This window comes from Taudactylus pleione, unplaced genomic scaffold, assembly GCF_031769625.1.
Source record: "Taudactylus pleione unplaced genomic scaffold, aTauple2 ptg000077l, whole genome shotgun sequence".
Classification (NCBI taxonomy): domain Eukaryota; kingdom Metazoa; phylum Chordata; class Amphibia; order Anura; family Myobatrachidae; genus Taudactylus; species Taudactylus pleione.
Genome location: NW_028284479.1, coordinates 4242355 through 4259329, shown reverse-complemented (window position 1 = coordinate 4259329; position 16975 = coordinate 4242355). Strand labels below are relative to the sequence as shown.

General features: G+C 40.1%; 1 protein-coding gene across 1 annotated transcript in view; it reads left to right on the top strand.

Annotated features, from left to right (window-relative positions):
* Positions 1–1771: 1771 nt before the first annotated feature.
* The window catches only part of UTP20 (UTP20 small subunit processome component), a 184114-nt gene continuing 168910 nt past the window's right edge, over positions 1772–16975 (top strand). The window contains exons 1-3 of the mRNA XM_088467851.1: positions 1772–1960; positions 5980–6060; positions 14117–14183. Of these exons, the coding sequence (XP_088323977.1) occupies positions 1916–1960; positions 5980–6060; positions 14117–14183 (193 nt within the window). The 5' untranslated portion in view covers positions 1772–1915. The remainder of the gene's footprint in view (positions 1961–5979; positions 6061–14116; positions 14184–16975) is intronic.

Here is a 16975-nt window from a genome sequence, read left to right as displayed (position 1 = left end):
CTCTGAGAGGGTTTGGTACATACGTTAGGCATATATATGACAACATTCATTATACCAATATGGTCAACATGTCTTCACTGAACATGTCGACATATTCAGAATGTTGACATTGACCATATCAACAGTCAGCATGTCAATACTGATGTTACGTCGACATTGTTAGAATTTTTCTTGTCATTCTATTCCTAACCCTAACAGCAAGCCTACAGCTAACCCTAAGCCTCATGGAAAAATTGTTGACATTGTGACATATCCATATGTCGTCATCTTTTGTATTGACATTTTCACCATGTTGACATCTGCTGTCGACACTGTGAATGTAGACATCATGAACGGTGACATGGTGACTGTCTGTATAGCCTGTGAGGAGACCTGGAAAACTTGCTGTTAGTGTGTCCAGAAACTGGATTGGAGAACCACTACTGTAGATCATGATTCCCTTATTTTTATTACTTTTTATATTTTAGTAACTAAGGATTCGATTCAGACCCGCACGCAGCCAGCGTATGCAACTCTGGCCAACCCACAGCAAGGCAGGTGATCGCACGGAAGGCATTAGCGCGCCCACTATGTCTTAGCATTGTGTATGCAGACGCCCACCGGCCGTCTTAAGACGCCCACTTGCGCACTTCATCTCCAGGAAGTGTATGCAACCAACAGTAACATAGAGTACCATCGGTTGCATGCGCAGCACTTGTGGTTGACCATACCCTACCGCAAGCACTACGAGCGCTTCAGTGTAAAATTCAGCCAAGTGAAGTGTACTATGATACTGCCTCTTAATTATGCACGACTCTGAAATAGCGTTAAGACGCTCAGGCACGCCTGCGTTCGCACCTCCACTCCCCCGATCTTATGTCTAAAGTGACAGGAGATCGCAGAGCACTATGCAATTTATGCCCATTTTCACGCTGATCGCACCCATAGTGGTCGGGTTTAGCCGCATAAAACAGCTACCCCAAACCAAAGTGCTGGCGCAATCATGAAAAGTGCTGTTTGGGCATCCATAAGAGGTGACTTTTCGGCCATTTCAGCTCGCACCCCCATGGGGCTGCGAGCTGAAATGGTGCGCCGGCAGCTGATAGCGACAGGAGCAACAACTGAATAACTCCTGTCGGGCGCGTAGGTTGCGATACAAATGAATATCGCCCACAGACCTCCATGGTTTTCATTCAGAATTTTCATGCCAACCTAACACATAGCTTTTGATTAATATTACAGTATTACATTCCTGTTAAAATTAATCATTTGAAATTTGTGTCTCTGAGATTGCCCCTCTCTCATTACTGACAAACCGAAAAGGCAACATATTTCATTTTTTTAAGTATTGGGTTCAGTTCTCAACTATTGCGTAAGGTTTTAAAGGAAACTGGAAAAAAAATTACTAAACCAAGTTCTGTAAACTTATTATTATTAAATTTTGCTGTAATTTATCTTAAAATGTGTGAAAATAGAGCACAATTTTGTATATTTTAGTTTTAAATAATGTACACTCCTCGGACATTTTGCTGTTCAACTTGTCCAATAAAACAAGCAGCGCACTGTATTTATATATGTGAACTTGGACTTTGGGGGAGATTCAATTAAAATTTGTGACTGTAAAATTAGGACCAAACGAAAAAAAAAGTTACATTGTAGATTTGTATTTCACAGTGAGCCAACCGTAATATGGCGATTGTTGACCTTAGCATGTAGCTAGCCAGTCACGTTGTGTTTGGCAGGTGGTTGGTTAGCAGCAAAGCAGACGCTTTCAGTTTCCGGAAATCCTGTGTTGTTCTCCGTCACTACTCGGGGCAAGATGGCGGCGCCCAGTGTCTAGCAACGTGTGCTGCTAGTGTGGAGGAGATTTAACACATAAACCGATACACAGTCCCACTGGTTTATGTAAGATACAGATTTATATTTTCCCGGAGCCATGAAGACAAAATCATCTCACCACAAGTCCGAGAACACTTTTAAGGTACCGTTTTGCTCCTGTTGCTCTCAGTATATATTTTGTAAGCTTCTTGCTGTTCATTTTAAGGTGAAAACTTTACAGGGGACGCACGTCTCATAGCATGTTCTAGTTAGTGAGATTACTTGCATTCATATTAATATATATTTTTTGTAAAGCATACTAACCACATTGCAAGCTGTTGTCCCAATAAAATTTTCATATATATAGTCTTTTGATAAAATGTTGCTAAGTTGCCAGTATAATATAAACAGCTCATTGGGCCTGATTCAGTAAGGATCACAGTTGCTAGTACACCCGCAATCGGACGCTTGTTGGGTTCTGCAAGCGCTTTTGTGTCACAGTGCGCGTGCGTGATCTAGCTGTTGGGACTGCAATTGCAGTGACTATGCAGACCCCTCGCAGAGTGACAGAAAGCACCGTTTGTGGTTGGTGACGGGGGTGGTCGGGGAAACAGGCGTACCAGTGCGTTCACACGCAATTGCAGGGGCATGCATAAATTAGCCACTGTGATGCCTTTCGTAGTGTGTGTGTGGTCTTTTAACGTGCGTGGTTAGCAATTCCTGAGTAAGGTTAGGGCTTGTGCAAGTGTGCATGAGGCTGCGATGGTACTCCATTGTATTGATGGTTTCGCTATTCTGCTAAACATTATGGATGTGTGTAAGGTAAGGTGGGCATACTTATGTTGTGCTGAGATTGCATTGCGACTGCAATGGATTATCATACTATCGCAGTTGAACTGCGTGCTTTCGCAGTATTGTGATCCGTAGTGAATCAGCAGGGCCGGCTCTAGGCATGTTCCACCTGAGCGGCTGCACAAGGGTGCCGATTTTTTGCCGCTATTTTTCCTGCCGCCATTTATCCTGCCTGGCCCTGTCACTGTTGTGTGCTGTCATGCCGGGCTGCCCACCTAGTGTTTCCGCTAGGCTGTTTTAGCGTGGCGCGGCGCCCTGCCCTCTTTCTGGAAGGCAAAAAGCGCCGTGCCCTCCAAAAGGAGGGCAAAAAGCGCCCTGCCCTAACAGCCTGCGGGAACTGTCTTCACCCGCGGGTCGCAGTGTCCCGCGGGTGAAGAAATGTGCAGTGACCCGGTTACCGCCGGAGAATAGACGCCGGGCGCATGCGCCCGGCATCTATTCTCCCTGTCCGCAGGGCTTGGGGGCTGTGTCCGTAAGTGCCGGGCACGCCCCCAAGAGTGACGAAAAGGGGACGCATCTTATAGACACACCCCCTTTTCGATGACCACGCCCCCTTCTCGGACGCGCGCGCCTACGAATGTGCCCTCTCTAGCTCCGGCGCCCTGCCTCGCGCCTAAGCTAGAGTGAACACTACCCACCCACCACGCTGCTGCGCTTTCGCTTTGGACACTGTGCCATGGCGCCCTATAATAAAACATCACCAGCCAGTCCCTCTTTCAAGATTGGGCTGGGCGGGCCAGATTGACGTCACACGCCATCCCTGCCCGCGCAGTCTCTGACTCTGGCGGTGGATGGGCAATGGGGACTGGCTGCTGCTTAAGTGGTAGCGGGGGCCTGGAGAAGAGACGTCGACCGACGAGGGCGGCCGTGCTGAGGAGAGGGACCGCCGCTCTGTAAGTGAATGCGCTCATGGGCTGGCACAGGGCGCTATTAACCCTGGAGCCTGCCCTGTGAATTCTGGAGCGCCCTGCCCTCACCTTGCAGCTCCCCGCTAAGACAGCCTGCGGGTGCTGTCTTCACCTGCAGGTCGCAGTGTCCCTCGGGTGGGGAAATGTGCGGTGACCCGGTCAGTGCCGGTGAATAGACGCTGGGTGCATGCGCCCGGCATCTATTCTACCTGTCAGCAGCGTTTGGGGGCTACCCGGCGTGTCCGTAAGTGCCGGGCACTCCCCCAAGAGTGACGAAAAAGGGATGCGTCTTATAGACACACCCCCTTCTCAATGACCACGCCCACTTTTTGGGCCCTCGGCGAAGCTAGAGTGAAATATATACTAAATGCTATTGTACAAACATCAGTCATGTCAATCAGGCAGAGGCTTTCTAGGGCTTGCATGCGTCTTAGCAGGACCCATTCTGCATAGTCGCATAATGGGTCCTGCGCATGCGCAGATTCCCAATAATTGGGAATCTACGTTCAGCAGTGCACTTGTGTGCGTGGCTTAGTCAGGCCCTATGTACACCACTGTTCATCAGGAGAAATCCTGGAGGCGTGTGGCAGGAGGAAGAGGAGGCTGGAGATGAACAGAGAAGATAGTATCAATAAAAATAAGTATCTGGAAACATTTTAATTACAATTATATTATGTTAATAAAAGGTTCTCCAATGTTTTTTATGTTGTAAACATACTTCTGATTGCATTTTAAGAGCTCCCATACCTGATACTTGGAACTGAATCTCTATTATTACAAGTTTAGGTCCAGTCAGCAGCCAGCTTTCTAAGCACCAAATGGTTCCCTAAAGTGTTATTTAGTAGGTGTAATTGAGTATGAAAAATTTGTTTTGATAATTGAATAGATTTGTGCTCAGTATAAATTCCGATCATAAATATGCAAGTCAGAGAGAAATGATCTGCATTTTATTTCATGGCAAACAGTGCCTTATATAGGGTTGGCTCAGTTCTATGCATTTCATGTGTGTGTTTGTTAACGACAATTGTGGCCTACATATATATTCTCCATCATATTGAACATCAAGGGTCTCATTCTGCAATTATAAACTGTAAAACAAACATTGTCTGTATTTTCGCTAATGTGAGAGTAGTAATTTTTTTCTCTTAATGGCATATTTATCAATATTTTTACTAAAATAATGTAATAACGGGTGTTTTCACACCATTTTCACATTTATTTTAGTATCACCTAAATGTATGAAAGGACTTTTGGAGGAGAATTCGCAAAATTCTCCTCTGAGATGCAGGTTGTGATAAATATGGCCCTAAATGCAATAATTTCAGTGTTAATATTTTAGTTGGTTTTGTAAGGTGACAGTGTTCTGCAGTGCCAGACAATGGGGAAATCAAAGCACATACAAGGTAGACAAAATAAATGCAGCAGTGAATGGGGTGAGTCCTGTTTGTGAGAAAATTTACAAACAAATAGGAAAGATATGAACCAATGCTAGAGGAATGTGTGGCCCTGGGGGAAGTTTTGAAGTGGAAGGGAGAGTATTTTGCGGTAATGGTGCATACATACGGTCAGATTTTCCTTCATATCTGTACAATAACAATTTTAAAAATCGTTCATATCTGAAGGAAAATCTGACATATCTGACATGTTTGTCAATTGAATGATGCACGTTCCCGCTTGTCAGATAACGATATCTGACATCTGATGTGTTTGCAGTCAGATTTGGACGATTCCATTAATTTTAATGCGGTCAGAAATCATTCAAATAGTTGGTAAAATCGTTCATCTGACACATCTGACCGTGTGTATGCACCTTTAGGGGTGATTGTGTTGAATGCTTTGTAGGTGAAGACATCAATTTGGATTCTGCAAATGTTTCCACTAGCTACTCAAATCTTCCAGAGTGGTGCCAAGGAGGAAGATCAGTCTTGCCACACCATTTAGGATGGATTTAAGCAGGGGCAGATTGGTCAAAGGAATGTCAGATAGGAGGTCATTGCAATAGTCCAGAAGAGAGATGATGATAGAATGGACAAGAATTTTACTTGCACCTTGGATAAGACCATTTATCAGTATTTCAGATGTGGAGGTGGCAGGATGGAGAGAGAGAGTGATAGTTGAGTGTGACATCAAGGCAGTAGAATCGGGAGACTGAGGAAATTGTGAGATTTATGGATAGGTGGTGGCTCTGGGAGAATGATAATCTCTGTTTTTGACACATCTTGTGTAAACATTAAGAAACCTATTTGTTGTAAAACAGTGTCCTGGAATTTAGTTTATGATATAACCACTGATATATTAGTTTAAACATTTTAAAGAAAAATTAAGTAGCTGGTCAAGAAGTGCCAAAGAAGACTCTGTAATATCAATGTTACTCACTTTACATTTTTATGTATTTGAATAATCTGTACTCTTATGTTTCCAGTTTCTGACGTTTTCTGAAAGACTAGCAAATGTGAACATTGACATTATACATCGTATTAACAGACAAGAAGGCATTTCAGAGGTAAGATATGACAATTTGTGGTAGATCTCCCCATGTAGGTTGAATGCGTGTCTCCTATATGAAAATTTTCTGGAGTTTCACACAGTAAAGCTGTGGCTGCTTTGTGCCTAGGGTGTAAGAGCTAGTATTTTGAACCTTGCTAATATGATTTTATACTGTAAATTACACTAAGATATTCTGCATTAATATATACAAACAGATAGTGACCAAAAATAACACCTTGGCGTTTCATGACCTATGTGAAAACTCTTGGCCTTCCGATTTTCTCTTCTGTATTGTCATTGAATTCATAGGTGACTTCTAATATCTTTATTTGCTAAAGGTGGGTACACATTAGACGATATTTCGCTCGGTCTGACAGATCGGGTAGACAGATCGTCTACATCGGCAAATGTGTACCCACTATGTCGGACCATGTCTGCTCCCGCAGGGTCATTCATCACTTCGACAGATCGAGCATTCGTGCTGCTCAATCTGGCAATTTGATGAATGACCCCATACCTCTGGATACGGCTGGTGAACGAAATATCGTGCAATGTCAAGTGAACGCACGATATGTCGTTCATCGCATCTGCCGTTGGCTGGATGCACACATCGTGTAATGTGTACCCAGCATAAGATGTTTTATAAGCCATAAATAATGACTGTATAAGTTCAGACATCGCCACATCACTGTTCAATGACATGATAGACCTTGTGCTATAAATCAATATAGATATTAGAAGTCGAACAATAAGTTATGATCTAGTATTACATATAACATTGAGTGAATGGTTCACTGGCGCTTCCCCCTTTTTTTCAATTTGTACCCTTACAACATCAGCCAAGGGATAAAGATAAGTCCACTTTAATAAACACAGCAACCCTTCAGTAGGGCAAATAATTGAAAAATATGTTGCTTTTCAAAAATCCTGGGGTCAAATGGCCCGATCAACACATGGGCAACATACAATAGTAAAAATGCACACAGTGTCAAGCATAAAATATAACATAAAAACAGATCGCTACTATTCTTTGAAGTGTTAGTCACGGATCCACTATAAAATAAAGTGTCCGTGCATATGGAATAAATAAAATCCAATTCTATATAGAAAAGAAAAAAAATTATATTTCACCATACAGGTTATATTTATCTTTCAATCTTATTGACTCTAAGTCCACTCTATGAATAAAGTGTCCGTGCGTGTCAAATAAATATCAATCAGCCAAATTCATACCATCAGGAGAAGAATGGAGACCCCTTTAATCTCCCGGACCTGGGAACTCCGGGGGGCTGAAAAAGGGGATAGATGTAACAGGCCCCAAAGCTAATACCAGATGGTTCCAGTCCTCAGTCACTGCAGCCAACGTGTTTTGACCGTCTCCTGGGTCTTTATCAATGCTTAACTGACCTGTGACTGAGATGGGTTTAAATACCCTCCTCGTGACTCACTTCCTGTTTAGATTATTACCACCGGAAGTGCTAATAAAACATATAAATAGAGCCATACACCAATCCTTCTTCCCCCTACCCATAGCATCCTATATTTCCCTTGTCTGCGATAAGTTCATATAGTATATATGTACATAAAAATAGCATAAATTTCAAAAAGTCAAAGGCGAGTGAACCACCGGAAGTGACATCATTTCCGGTAAGTGCGGGTGTTCGTTCCATAAAGAGATCCCTTCTTATGTTTTGGCTGGTAAGACATCCGATCTCCATGGCGACGTGGAATACATCCTGCCGTCACCTAGTCGGACTCTCTCTTTCTCCACACTGCCGTTCAGTTGATGGTGACGTACATTCCGCATCACGTGTTCGGCATCGCGTGAACCCGTCACTCCCCGGGCTTCCGGTTTCTCCCGGAAGTGACGTTACACATGTTCCTCCAAAGGTTTAGAGGAATGATTCGCCATGTTGCTTATGGGCAGATTATAGTTTGATGGTTCTCTTTATAAATGGTGTCAGTGCAATCCGGATATGCATGGGGATAATAAAAAATAAAAGAGTAAAAATAATTAGTACAATTTATGTTGGAAAGAAATTAAGACATATTAGATAATGCTCCAAGAGAAAAAAGTATATAAAATATCTTAAAAACAGTCTCCTTAAGAGGGACCGACCTTAATATATAAAAATATAAATATATAAATAAATTCCAGTTCGTAAAAAGGTCATTTATAAAATGATGAAATCACAAAACCACTTGAGTTCAAAATCGGCATTGACCCCCCCTGGTGTGAGGGTTTTTAAATTAAAAATCCAACGCATTTCGGTTTTAGCCAACCTTATGTCAATATCTTTATATCTCCAATTTGGTCTAATATTCTCAATTCCAATAAAATATTTGATCCCTCCTACTGAACATTGTACATCCAAAAAAATACAAAAAAACTCATTATAAAAGAGCAGAAAAAAATCCTGAGGGATCAAAATCTTTTAAATCCCATAAAAGAAATAAAAAAGAAAAAGGATAAAGATGTCGTCACCATGAAAGAAAAAACACCAAGACCACAAAGAGATCTCAATTGGAGGGAAAGAAATTAAGACAATAGATATCGATTTGAAAAGAAATAGAAATATACAAGAACCAGATGAAAGATATAGACGAGAAAGGAGGTTTACATATGCGGAAAATTCAGGACCTTCAGAGTGGCAACAACCTAAACGGTTCCGGGCGAATAGGAGAAGGAACAATTATAGATGGGAGAAACCCCTATCCTTAAGAAATAGATACGATTCCTTACAGGATGAAATTCCATCTTCACACTCATCGACCGTATAGAAGATTTTGACATAATAACACGAAAAAGAAAAGGGGTAAAAGAGGGGGGAAACAAAATAAGGTTAAAAGAAAAGAGAAATTGAAGTTAAAGAAAATTTCTAACGGTCAAACGTCTGAACCTTCCGAAATGAATCATAATAAAGTAGGTACAAGAATTTTTAGCTTAAACTCCAAAATCCTAGATGAAAGCAAAGAAGGTTTATTAAAAAAAAAGGACTTAAGTTTGCTCCCACCCATGAAATCAACCCATTTGAAGTCTACATAGATCTACAAAAGTTTATTAGAAAACTTACTTTGAAAATTTTTTTCTATAAAAAGGAGAAAGATGCAAAAACTACTATTGTAGAAAATGATGGAGAAATTGCAACCACCTCCATCGAAGAAGAGATATCAAAGTTTAAAAATAAATCAAATTTTTTTCCAACTCACATGAAAGGAAATTTCATTGAGGCTTTTTCACAACTGGTACAAGGAGAGCTAGAGGAAAGTTAAAAGGTAAAAAGATAAAAAGAAGAAAGTTAAGAAGAACATGGAAGGAAAGAAAAGCAATCAAAACCCTAAAAGATAAGAACATCATAGTGAAACCAGCTGATAAGGGTGGAGGTGTGGTCATTTTGGATAGAGACAAGTACGAGGGGGAAATCCTCAGACAACTCCAAGACACTCAGACATATCAAAAACTTAGAAGTGATCCCACAAATAAAATAGAAAAAGAAATGGAAACAATGCTGGATAGACATGTGAAAAAAGGAACTATAAGTGAAGACGTTTTTAAATTTTTAAAGAAAGAAAATCCTTCAACTCCAGTAATATATGTTTTACCAAAGGTCCACAAAGACACAGAGAATCCCCCCCCGGGAGACCCATTATATCGGGGGTTGCAATCTCTCATCTTTTATAGATTACCATCTACAACCTTTGGTAAAAAAGAATGATTCATATTTGAGAGACACGATGGACATTTTAAAAAAATTGGAGGATGTTACATGGAATGAAGGCATGCTTTTAGTAACTGCAGATGTAACATCACTATATACTATTATTAAGCATGAGCAGGGAAAATAAGTCATTTCACATTTTTTATCCAATACAGATATGACTGAGGATTTTAAGAATTTTATCTTTGAAAGCATTGATTTCATTCTTAAAAATAATTATTTCTCTTTTAAAGGTGATTTTTATCTTCAAAAACAAGGGACTGCAATGGGGACCAAGTTCGCCCCAACTTACGCCAATCTATTCATGGCGTATTGGGAAAATATAAAGTTACAGGAAGGCACATATGGGGCAAACTTGGTCCGTTGGTTTAGGTATATTGATGATATTTTTATTTGGAGAGGAGCGGAGGGGACACTTAAATCTTTTATGGACAATTTAAAAACTAATATTTTTCTCACTTTCACTTTTAGCGATACATCAATATATTTTCTAGATTTGGAAATATACATTAAAGATAATCAAATCCATACGAAAGGTTATAAAAAACGAATGGATTCTAGTACTTATATTTATGTAGAAAGTGAACATCACAAAAAATGGCTTGAAGGAGTACCAAGGAGCCAGTATATAAGACTGAGGCGTAATCGCACAGAGAACGAAGTATGTAAGCAACAAATCAACGTAATGGAAAAACAATGTCTATAAAGTGGGTATGATCTCAACTCACTAAAGAACGCAGAAGAATTAGCTCTCCAAACTGAAAGAAATAAAACTTTTAATACCCAGATCAAGAAATAAGATGAAAGATAAAAAAGTGGAGCGGGCCTTCCTCACACAATACAATAGTAAACACAAAGATACAGAGAGGATTGTGAAAAAACATTGGAACATCTTGCGAAGCGACCCTGTTTTAAAAAATTCTTCCATTAGTCCCATCGTTTATTTATCGGAAAGCGCCTAATCTAAAGAATAAATTAGTGAAAAGTTCCTCAGATGAAACAAATAGATCCCTTAAAAGAACAAAAGGATTCCACAGATGTGGAGTATGTACAGCGTGTCGTTCAATAAAAGGGGAAGGAACAAAAACTGAAGAATTCACTGTTGATAATAAAGTATACAAAATCAACCAGTTTACTACATGTAACACCAACAATGTCATTTATCCTTTAGTATGCAAATGTTTCCTTAGATACGTGGGTAGAACCACGAGACCGCTAAAAACCCATATGGGGGAACACCTGAGAAATATAAAAAAGGAACAGTACCACATTCTATACCTGAACATTTAAAAAAAAAATGCATAATTGTTCAGTAGGAGGGATCAAATATTTTATTGGAATTGAGAATATTAGACCAAATTGGAGATATAAAGATATTGAAATAAGGTTGGCTAAAACGGAAATGCATTGGATTTTAAATTTAAAAACCCTCACACCGGGGGGTGTTAATGCCGATTTTGAACTCAAGTGGTTCTTGTGATTTCATCATTTTATAAATTTCACAAGCTGGAATTTATTTATATATTTTTTTATATATTAAGGTCTGTCTCTCTTAAGGAGACTGTTTTTAAGATATTTTTTATGCTTTTTTCTCTTGGAGCAATTATCTAATATGTCTTAATTTCTTTCCAACATAAATTGTACTGATTCTTTTTACTCTTTTATTTTTTATTATCCCCATGCATATCCGGATTGCACTGACACCATTTATAAAGAGAACCATCAAACTATAATCTGCCCATAAGCAACATGGCGATTCATTCCTCTAAACCTTTTGGAGGAACATGTATAACATCACTTCCGGGAGAAACCGGAAGCCCGGGGAGTGACGGGTTCATGCGATGCCGACCAGGTGATGCGGAATGTACGTCACCATCAAGTGAACGGCAGTGTGGAGTAAGAGAGAGTCCGACTAGGTGATGGCAGGATGTTTTCCCCGTCGCCATGGAGATCGGATGTCTTACCAGCCAAAACATAAGAGGGGATCTCTTGATGGAACGAACACCCGCACTTACCGGAATTGATGTCACTTCCGGTGGTTCACTCCGCTTTGACTTTTTGAAATTTATGCTATTTTTATGTACATATATACTATATGAACTTATCGCAGACAAGGGAAATATAGTACGCTATGGGTAGGGGGGAAGAAGGATTGGTGTATGGCTCTATTTATATGTTTTATTACCACTTCCGGTGGTGGTAATCTAAACAGGAAGTGAGTCACGAGGAGGGTATACCCATCTCAGTCACAGGTCAGTTAAGCCTTGATAAAGACCCAGGAGACGGTCGAAACGCGTTGGCTGCAGTGACTGAGGACTGGAACCATCTGGTATTAGCTTTGGGTCCCGTTACATCTATCCCCTTTTTCAGCCCCCCGGAGTTCCTAGGTCTGGGAGATTAAAGGGATCCCCATTCTTCTCCTGATGGTATGAATTTGGCTGATTAATATTTATTTGACACGCATGGACACTTTATTCATAGAGTGGACTTAGAGTCAATAAGATTGAAAGATAAATATAACCTGTATGGTGAAATATATATTTTTTTTCTTTTCTATATAGAATTGGATTTTATTTATTCCATATGCACGGACACTTTATTTTATAGTGGATCTGTGACTAACACTTCAAAGAATAGTAGCGATCTGTTTTTTTTTGTTATATATTATGCTTGACACTGTGTGCATTTTTACTATTGTATGTTGTCCATGTGTTGATCGGGCCATTTGACCCCAGGATTTTTGAAAAGCAACATATTTTTAAATTATTTGCCCTCCTGAAGGGTTGTTGTGTTTATTAAAGTGGACTTATCTTTATCCCTTGGCTGATGTTGTATGGGTACAAATTGAAAAAAGGGGGAAGCGCCAGTGAACCATTCACTCAATGTTATATGTAATACTAGATTTTTCCTTTTTGGTGAAAGGAGTTTGAGTGGCTCTAGGCTGCAAGAGAGTGTTTGATTCTCATCCCTAGGAGCGCCTTTTCCACTGGTCCATATAAACTGGTAAGATTTATCATAATAAATTATGATCCCTTAAAAGGTGTGCATCAAAACCTGCAGCCTATTTCACCGTTCTACAAAAGGAGCATCACCACACTCTAATACAAATTACATACAATCGGAAATATTTTTATAACAGATGTTCGGCGCTGGTTTGTCAGTTATAAATAACCTCAGGTTTCTGAGAACTGTGCAAAATGCCACAAGTTTGAAACTTCAATTGGTGGGGCCACGATGACATAAATGCAGTGTCACACCCGCCCCTCCCCACATACACAGGTTACATCGTTGTTCGTTGCCCCTTTCTCTCCCAGAGGGTGCTGTAAAGAAGTTGGTAAGTATTACTTGTGCCTGTTTAGAGTTATGGATATAATTTCTTGTTGACTTATGATCTGAACATTTAGAGGATGGGATACATTGTACCATTATATTATTTTTCATAGTTACTTTATTTTACATTTTACTTTGACTTGAGAGAAATTTGCACCATTAGGATGTACAAGTAGCAGAGCCAGATTAGGACCTCCAAGTTGTACTAGCCAAGATACTGGTTTTAGGTCTCTTTCACTGCTCCATTTGTCAACAAAAAAAGACACAAAGATGGTTTTGAGTATGCTGGTCCCCTCAGTGCGCACTGGGCCCTAAATGGTAGCCTAATGGAGTGTGTGTGTTTTTTTTTTTTTTTCTGAGGCTTATCACAGTTTTTGTTTTCATAGCCAACTCATATATAAATAATGGAGCATACACATGGTCAGATTTGTCAGATGAACGATTAAACGATTTGAACGATTTTACCAAAGTTTTGTACGATTGAACGATTTTTGACTGCATTAAAATGAATGGAATCGTCCAAGTCTGACTGCAAACACATCAGATGTCAGAAATCGTTATCTGACCATCGGGAACGCGCATCGTTGATCATCCATCGTTCAGGCATGTCAGATATGAACGATTTTCCTTCAGATATGAACGACTGAACGATTTTTAAATCTTTATCGTTCATATCTGAAGGAAAAATCTGACCGTGTGTATGCACCATAAATATGAGCTTTACTAAGTTTGTTTCAAATGAGCAGTGCATATAAAATCAAGGGTCGATTAACCTCATAATGATAATTATTACTTTTTCAATATTGCAGTTTAAACTTTAAAAATGATGTGGGTGTCTAAGTCCTTTTTTTGTTGATATGAATTTTACTTCTATTAGGTTTTATGGCATAAAAAACACAATTGTTCCTATGGCTTTGTGTACAAAATGTTGAAGTGTTTTGTTAATTCCCCCCCCCCCACACCCTCTGCAATTCTTAAATAAATTCTACAGGATTAACTAATTTCTGTTATCTGTTGAAATAGGATGTTGAAACGTACTTCTATGAAGGTTTACAGAAATGGAGGGATCTCAACCTCACTCATAATTTTGGTATGTGCATTGTTTTATGAATTTCTTGAGCAAATACTGTTGGAACTTGAGTTTTAAATAACTGTAAAGGATTGCTGAAAATATAAACTCGAGCAAGATCGTACAAGGCTAAGAGGCCTATTTATCAAGCTTTTTTTCTCCCATAAATGTAGAAACTGCAGCTTATGCATAATTTTATGAATTGTTGCTATGTACTAATAGCACAATGCAGGAGATTGCACAGAAACCTCCGGCAGATTACTAATTAGCATTGCAGATCACAGTCCCCATTATTATCAATAGGGACTACAATCTCAGCCCTGTGTACCAAACTCCTAAAAGCAAAGTTTTTCAGAGTTTAGCACCGTTACTTTACAACATCTTCAGATGTGCACAGTGTCAGCTTCTCCTAGAGAAGTCTTTCACAAACGTGGCTACAACAAAATGCCAGGGATATAACTTGAAGGGACAGCTGTCCCTTTGAGTTCCCCTTTGTACATAATGGGGATATTTAAATTAAAATTAAAATATTCGTTGTGATATGGATCCTTAATAATCGCAGTAGTTTCACGATTATTAATACATAGACCTCATAATCTTGACTTGTATTTGTGTTTCTGGATTCCAGTCATTACACACCTCTTCATGTCATATCATTGCTTAAATTGATTAATATAGGATCTCCCTGTAAGTCCCGGTTGTAAAGCCTGCATTAACCATCAATATTCCTGTGAACTGTGAAAGCTACCATTCTGTATTTGTCCTCATGTACAATATTGCACCACATGGATTTTAAGTACTTAAGACAACTGTACGTTACGAAATTGTGAATGCATTTTGCCATCAAACTTGTATGCCCCTATGAGGGGTATTCAATATGAAACGTTAACTTCACTGTCGAAGTTAATGTTTCATATCGGAGTTTTTACCTGCGTTAAAGTATCGGGCGCGCTCCCGCTTATCCCCGTATTCAATATAAAATTATCGAAAACGGGAACCTCCGAAGTTGGATTTGCGTAAAGTTACGATTTTTTCCATAAAAAATTTGTAAGACCCCCCCTAAAGTTGTAAAAACATGGGGGATCACTATGGGTACCCCCGTTTTCACCTTTAAATGAAAGTCGGGGATTTAAATAGCCGCAGCAGGTGTTTTTTTCCCGACATTGAAGAAGTGTTGCAGAAGAGCACTTAGGTTATTTTTTCGTTTTTTTAAGTGGTCCCATCAAATTTGGGGTACATGAAAATGGGTACTAGCATATTTTTAAGACCCTAAAGTAAGTTATTAAAAATTCTGCATTTGTGCACCTACCGCTATAATTCAATTCTTCAAAACACCTGCCGCATACTTGCAGAATAGCCCTGAACCTATTTCCCTATTGTTAAACAATTTTTTCCCATTTAATTTTTTAATTAATTTTTTGGGGTGTCCCTATTTTTTTTTTTAAACCCAAATTTATTTTGTTAAGGGTGTCTTGATTTTTTGTAGGACATTTTTTTTTTAACATTTCCTTTTAAGGGGACATTCCCAAAACTACAGGCTATTTTTTTATAAGCCTACACCCCCAAACCCCTATTTTGCATTTTTTTTCACTTGCTCTAGTGCTTAGAAAAATTATCCCTGTTTTTCAAAAAATGACCCTTGAGCCCATTTAAGGAAAAAAACAGGAATTTTTGGGAAATATGCCTTTGACCCCACTAAAGATGTCCTGACATGGGGGATCACTATGGGTTACCCCGTTTTTGCCTGCTTAAAAAAGTTGGGTTTTTAAATAGCTTTGCATGGTGTTTTTCCCTGCCGCGGCTATTAGAAACCCCGACTTCCTTGAGGAGTTAAAAATGGGGGTACCCATAGTGATCCCCCATGTCTAGACATCTTTAGGGGGGTCCCTAGAATATTTCCCGAAAATTCCCGTTTTAGTTAACCTGTCAAAAAATTTGTAAAAAATTACCAAAAAAATGACATAAGGTCCCCCCCCAAAAGCCAAACCAGCCCCAGGCTTGCCAGGCAGTGGTGGTTTCTAAAAATACGGGGAACAAAATGTGTAGGTTTCCACCGTATTTTAGAAACCAACACCAGGCTGCAGGGACTAGTGCAGGTTTTAAATATAGGGGGCAAAAACCACGTGGGGTACCCCCTATATTTAAGACCAGCACCAGACCCAACCGACCGGGGTGTAATGCCACAGCCCGGAGACCCAATCACCGGGGCTCCAGGTCCAAAGCATTACACCCCAAGTCGGTCAGCGCAAGCCGGTGATCTCGGGGGAGTCGGGGACTCCCCAAAAAAGGGTCCCCCCTCTCCCGAGCACCACAGGCTTACGCTGAAGCCTGGGGCTCATCCCCATACCCCTGGAGCGGTGGGTATGGGGGTAATAGGGGGGCCAAATAATGTAACACTATTGTACTTTACAGTGGAACTACAAGTGCCAGCATGCCTGCCATTTTGCACTTGTGGAACTACAAGTGCCAGCAGACATGCGGCACCTGTAATTTCACTGTAAAATAAATCGTTAAAAAAAGACAAAACACACACACCGTGCCCAGCATAAGTTTATTACATACACCTACCCATTCACACATACTTACCTATACCAGATGAATCTGTCCTCTTCTCCAGTAGAAATCCTTCAAATTGGGCCCTGTAAGGAAGATTTCATACTCGCCTACATCCAGCGCATGTCTCCGCAGTAATCCATGGGTGTTTTAAAACAAAAAAACGTGTTACCCGATCCACGCTACAAGCTATCTGTATGTGTGTTGTCACACATACAGATAGCTCCCGAATGGCCGCTGCCGGCACTTCATGGGTCAGC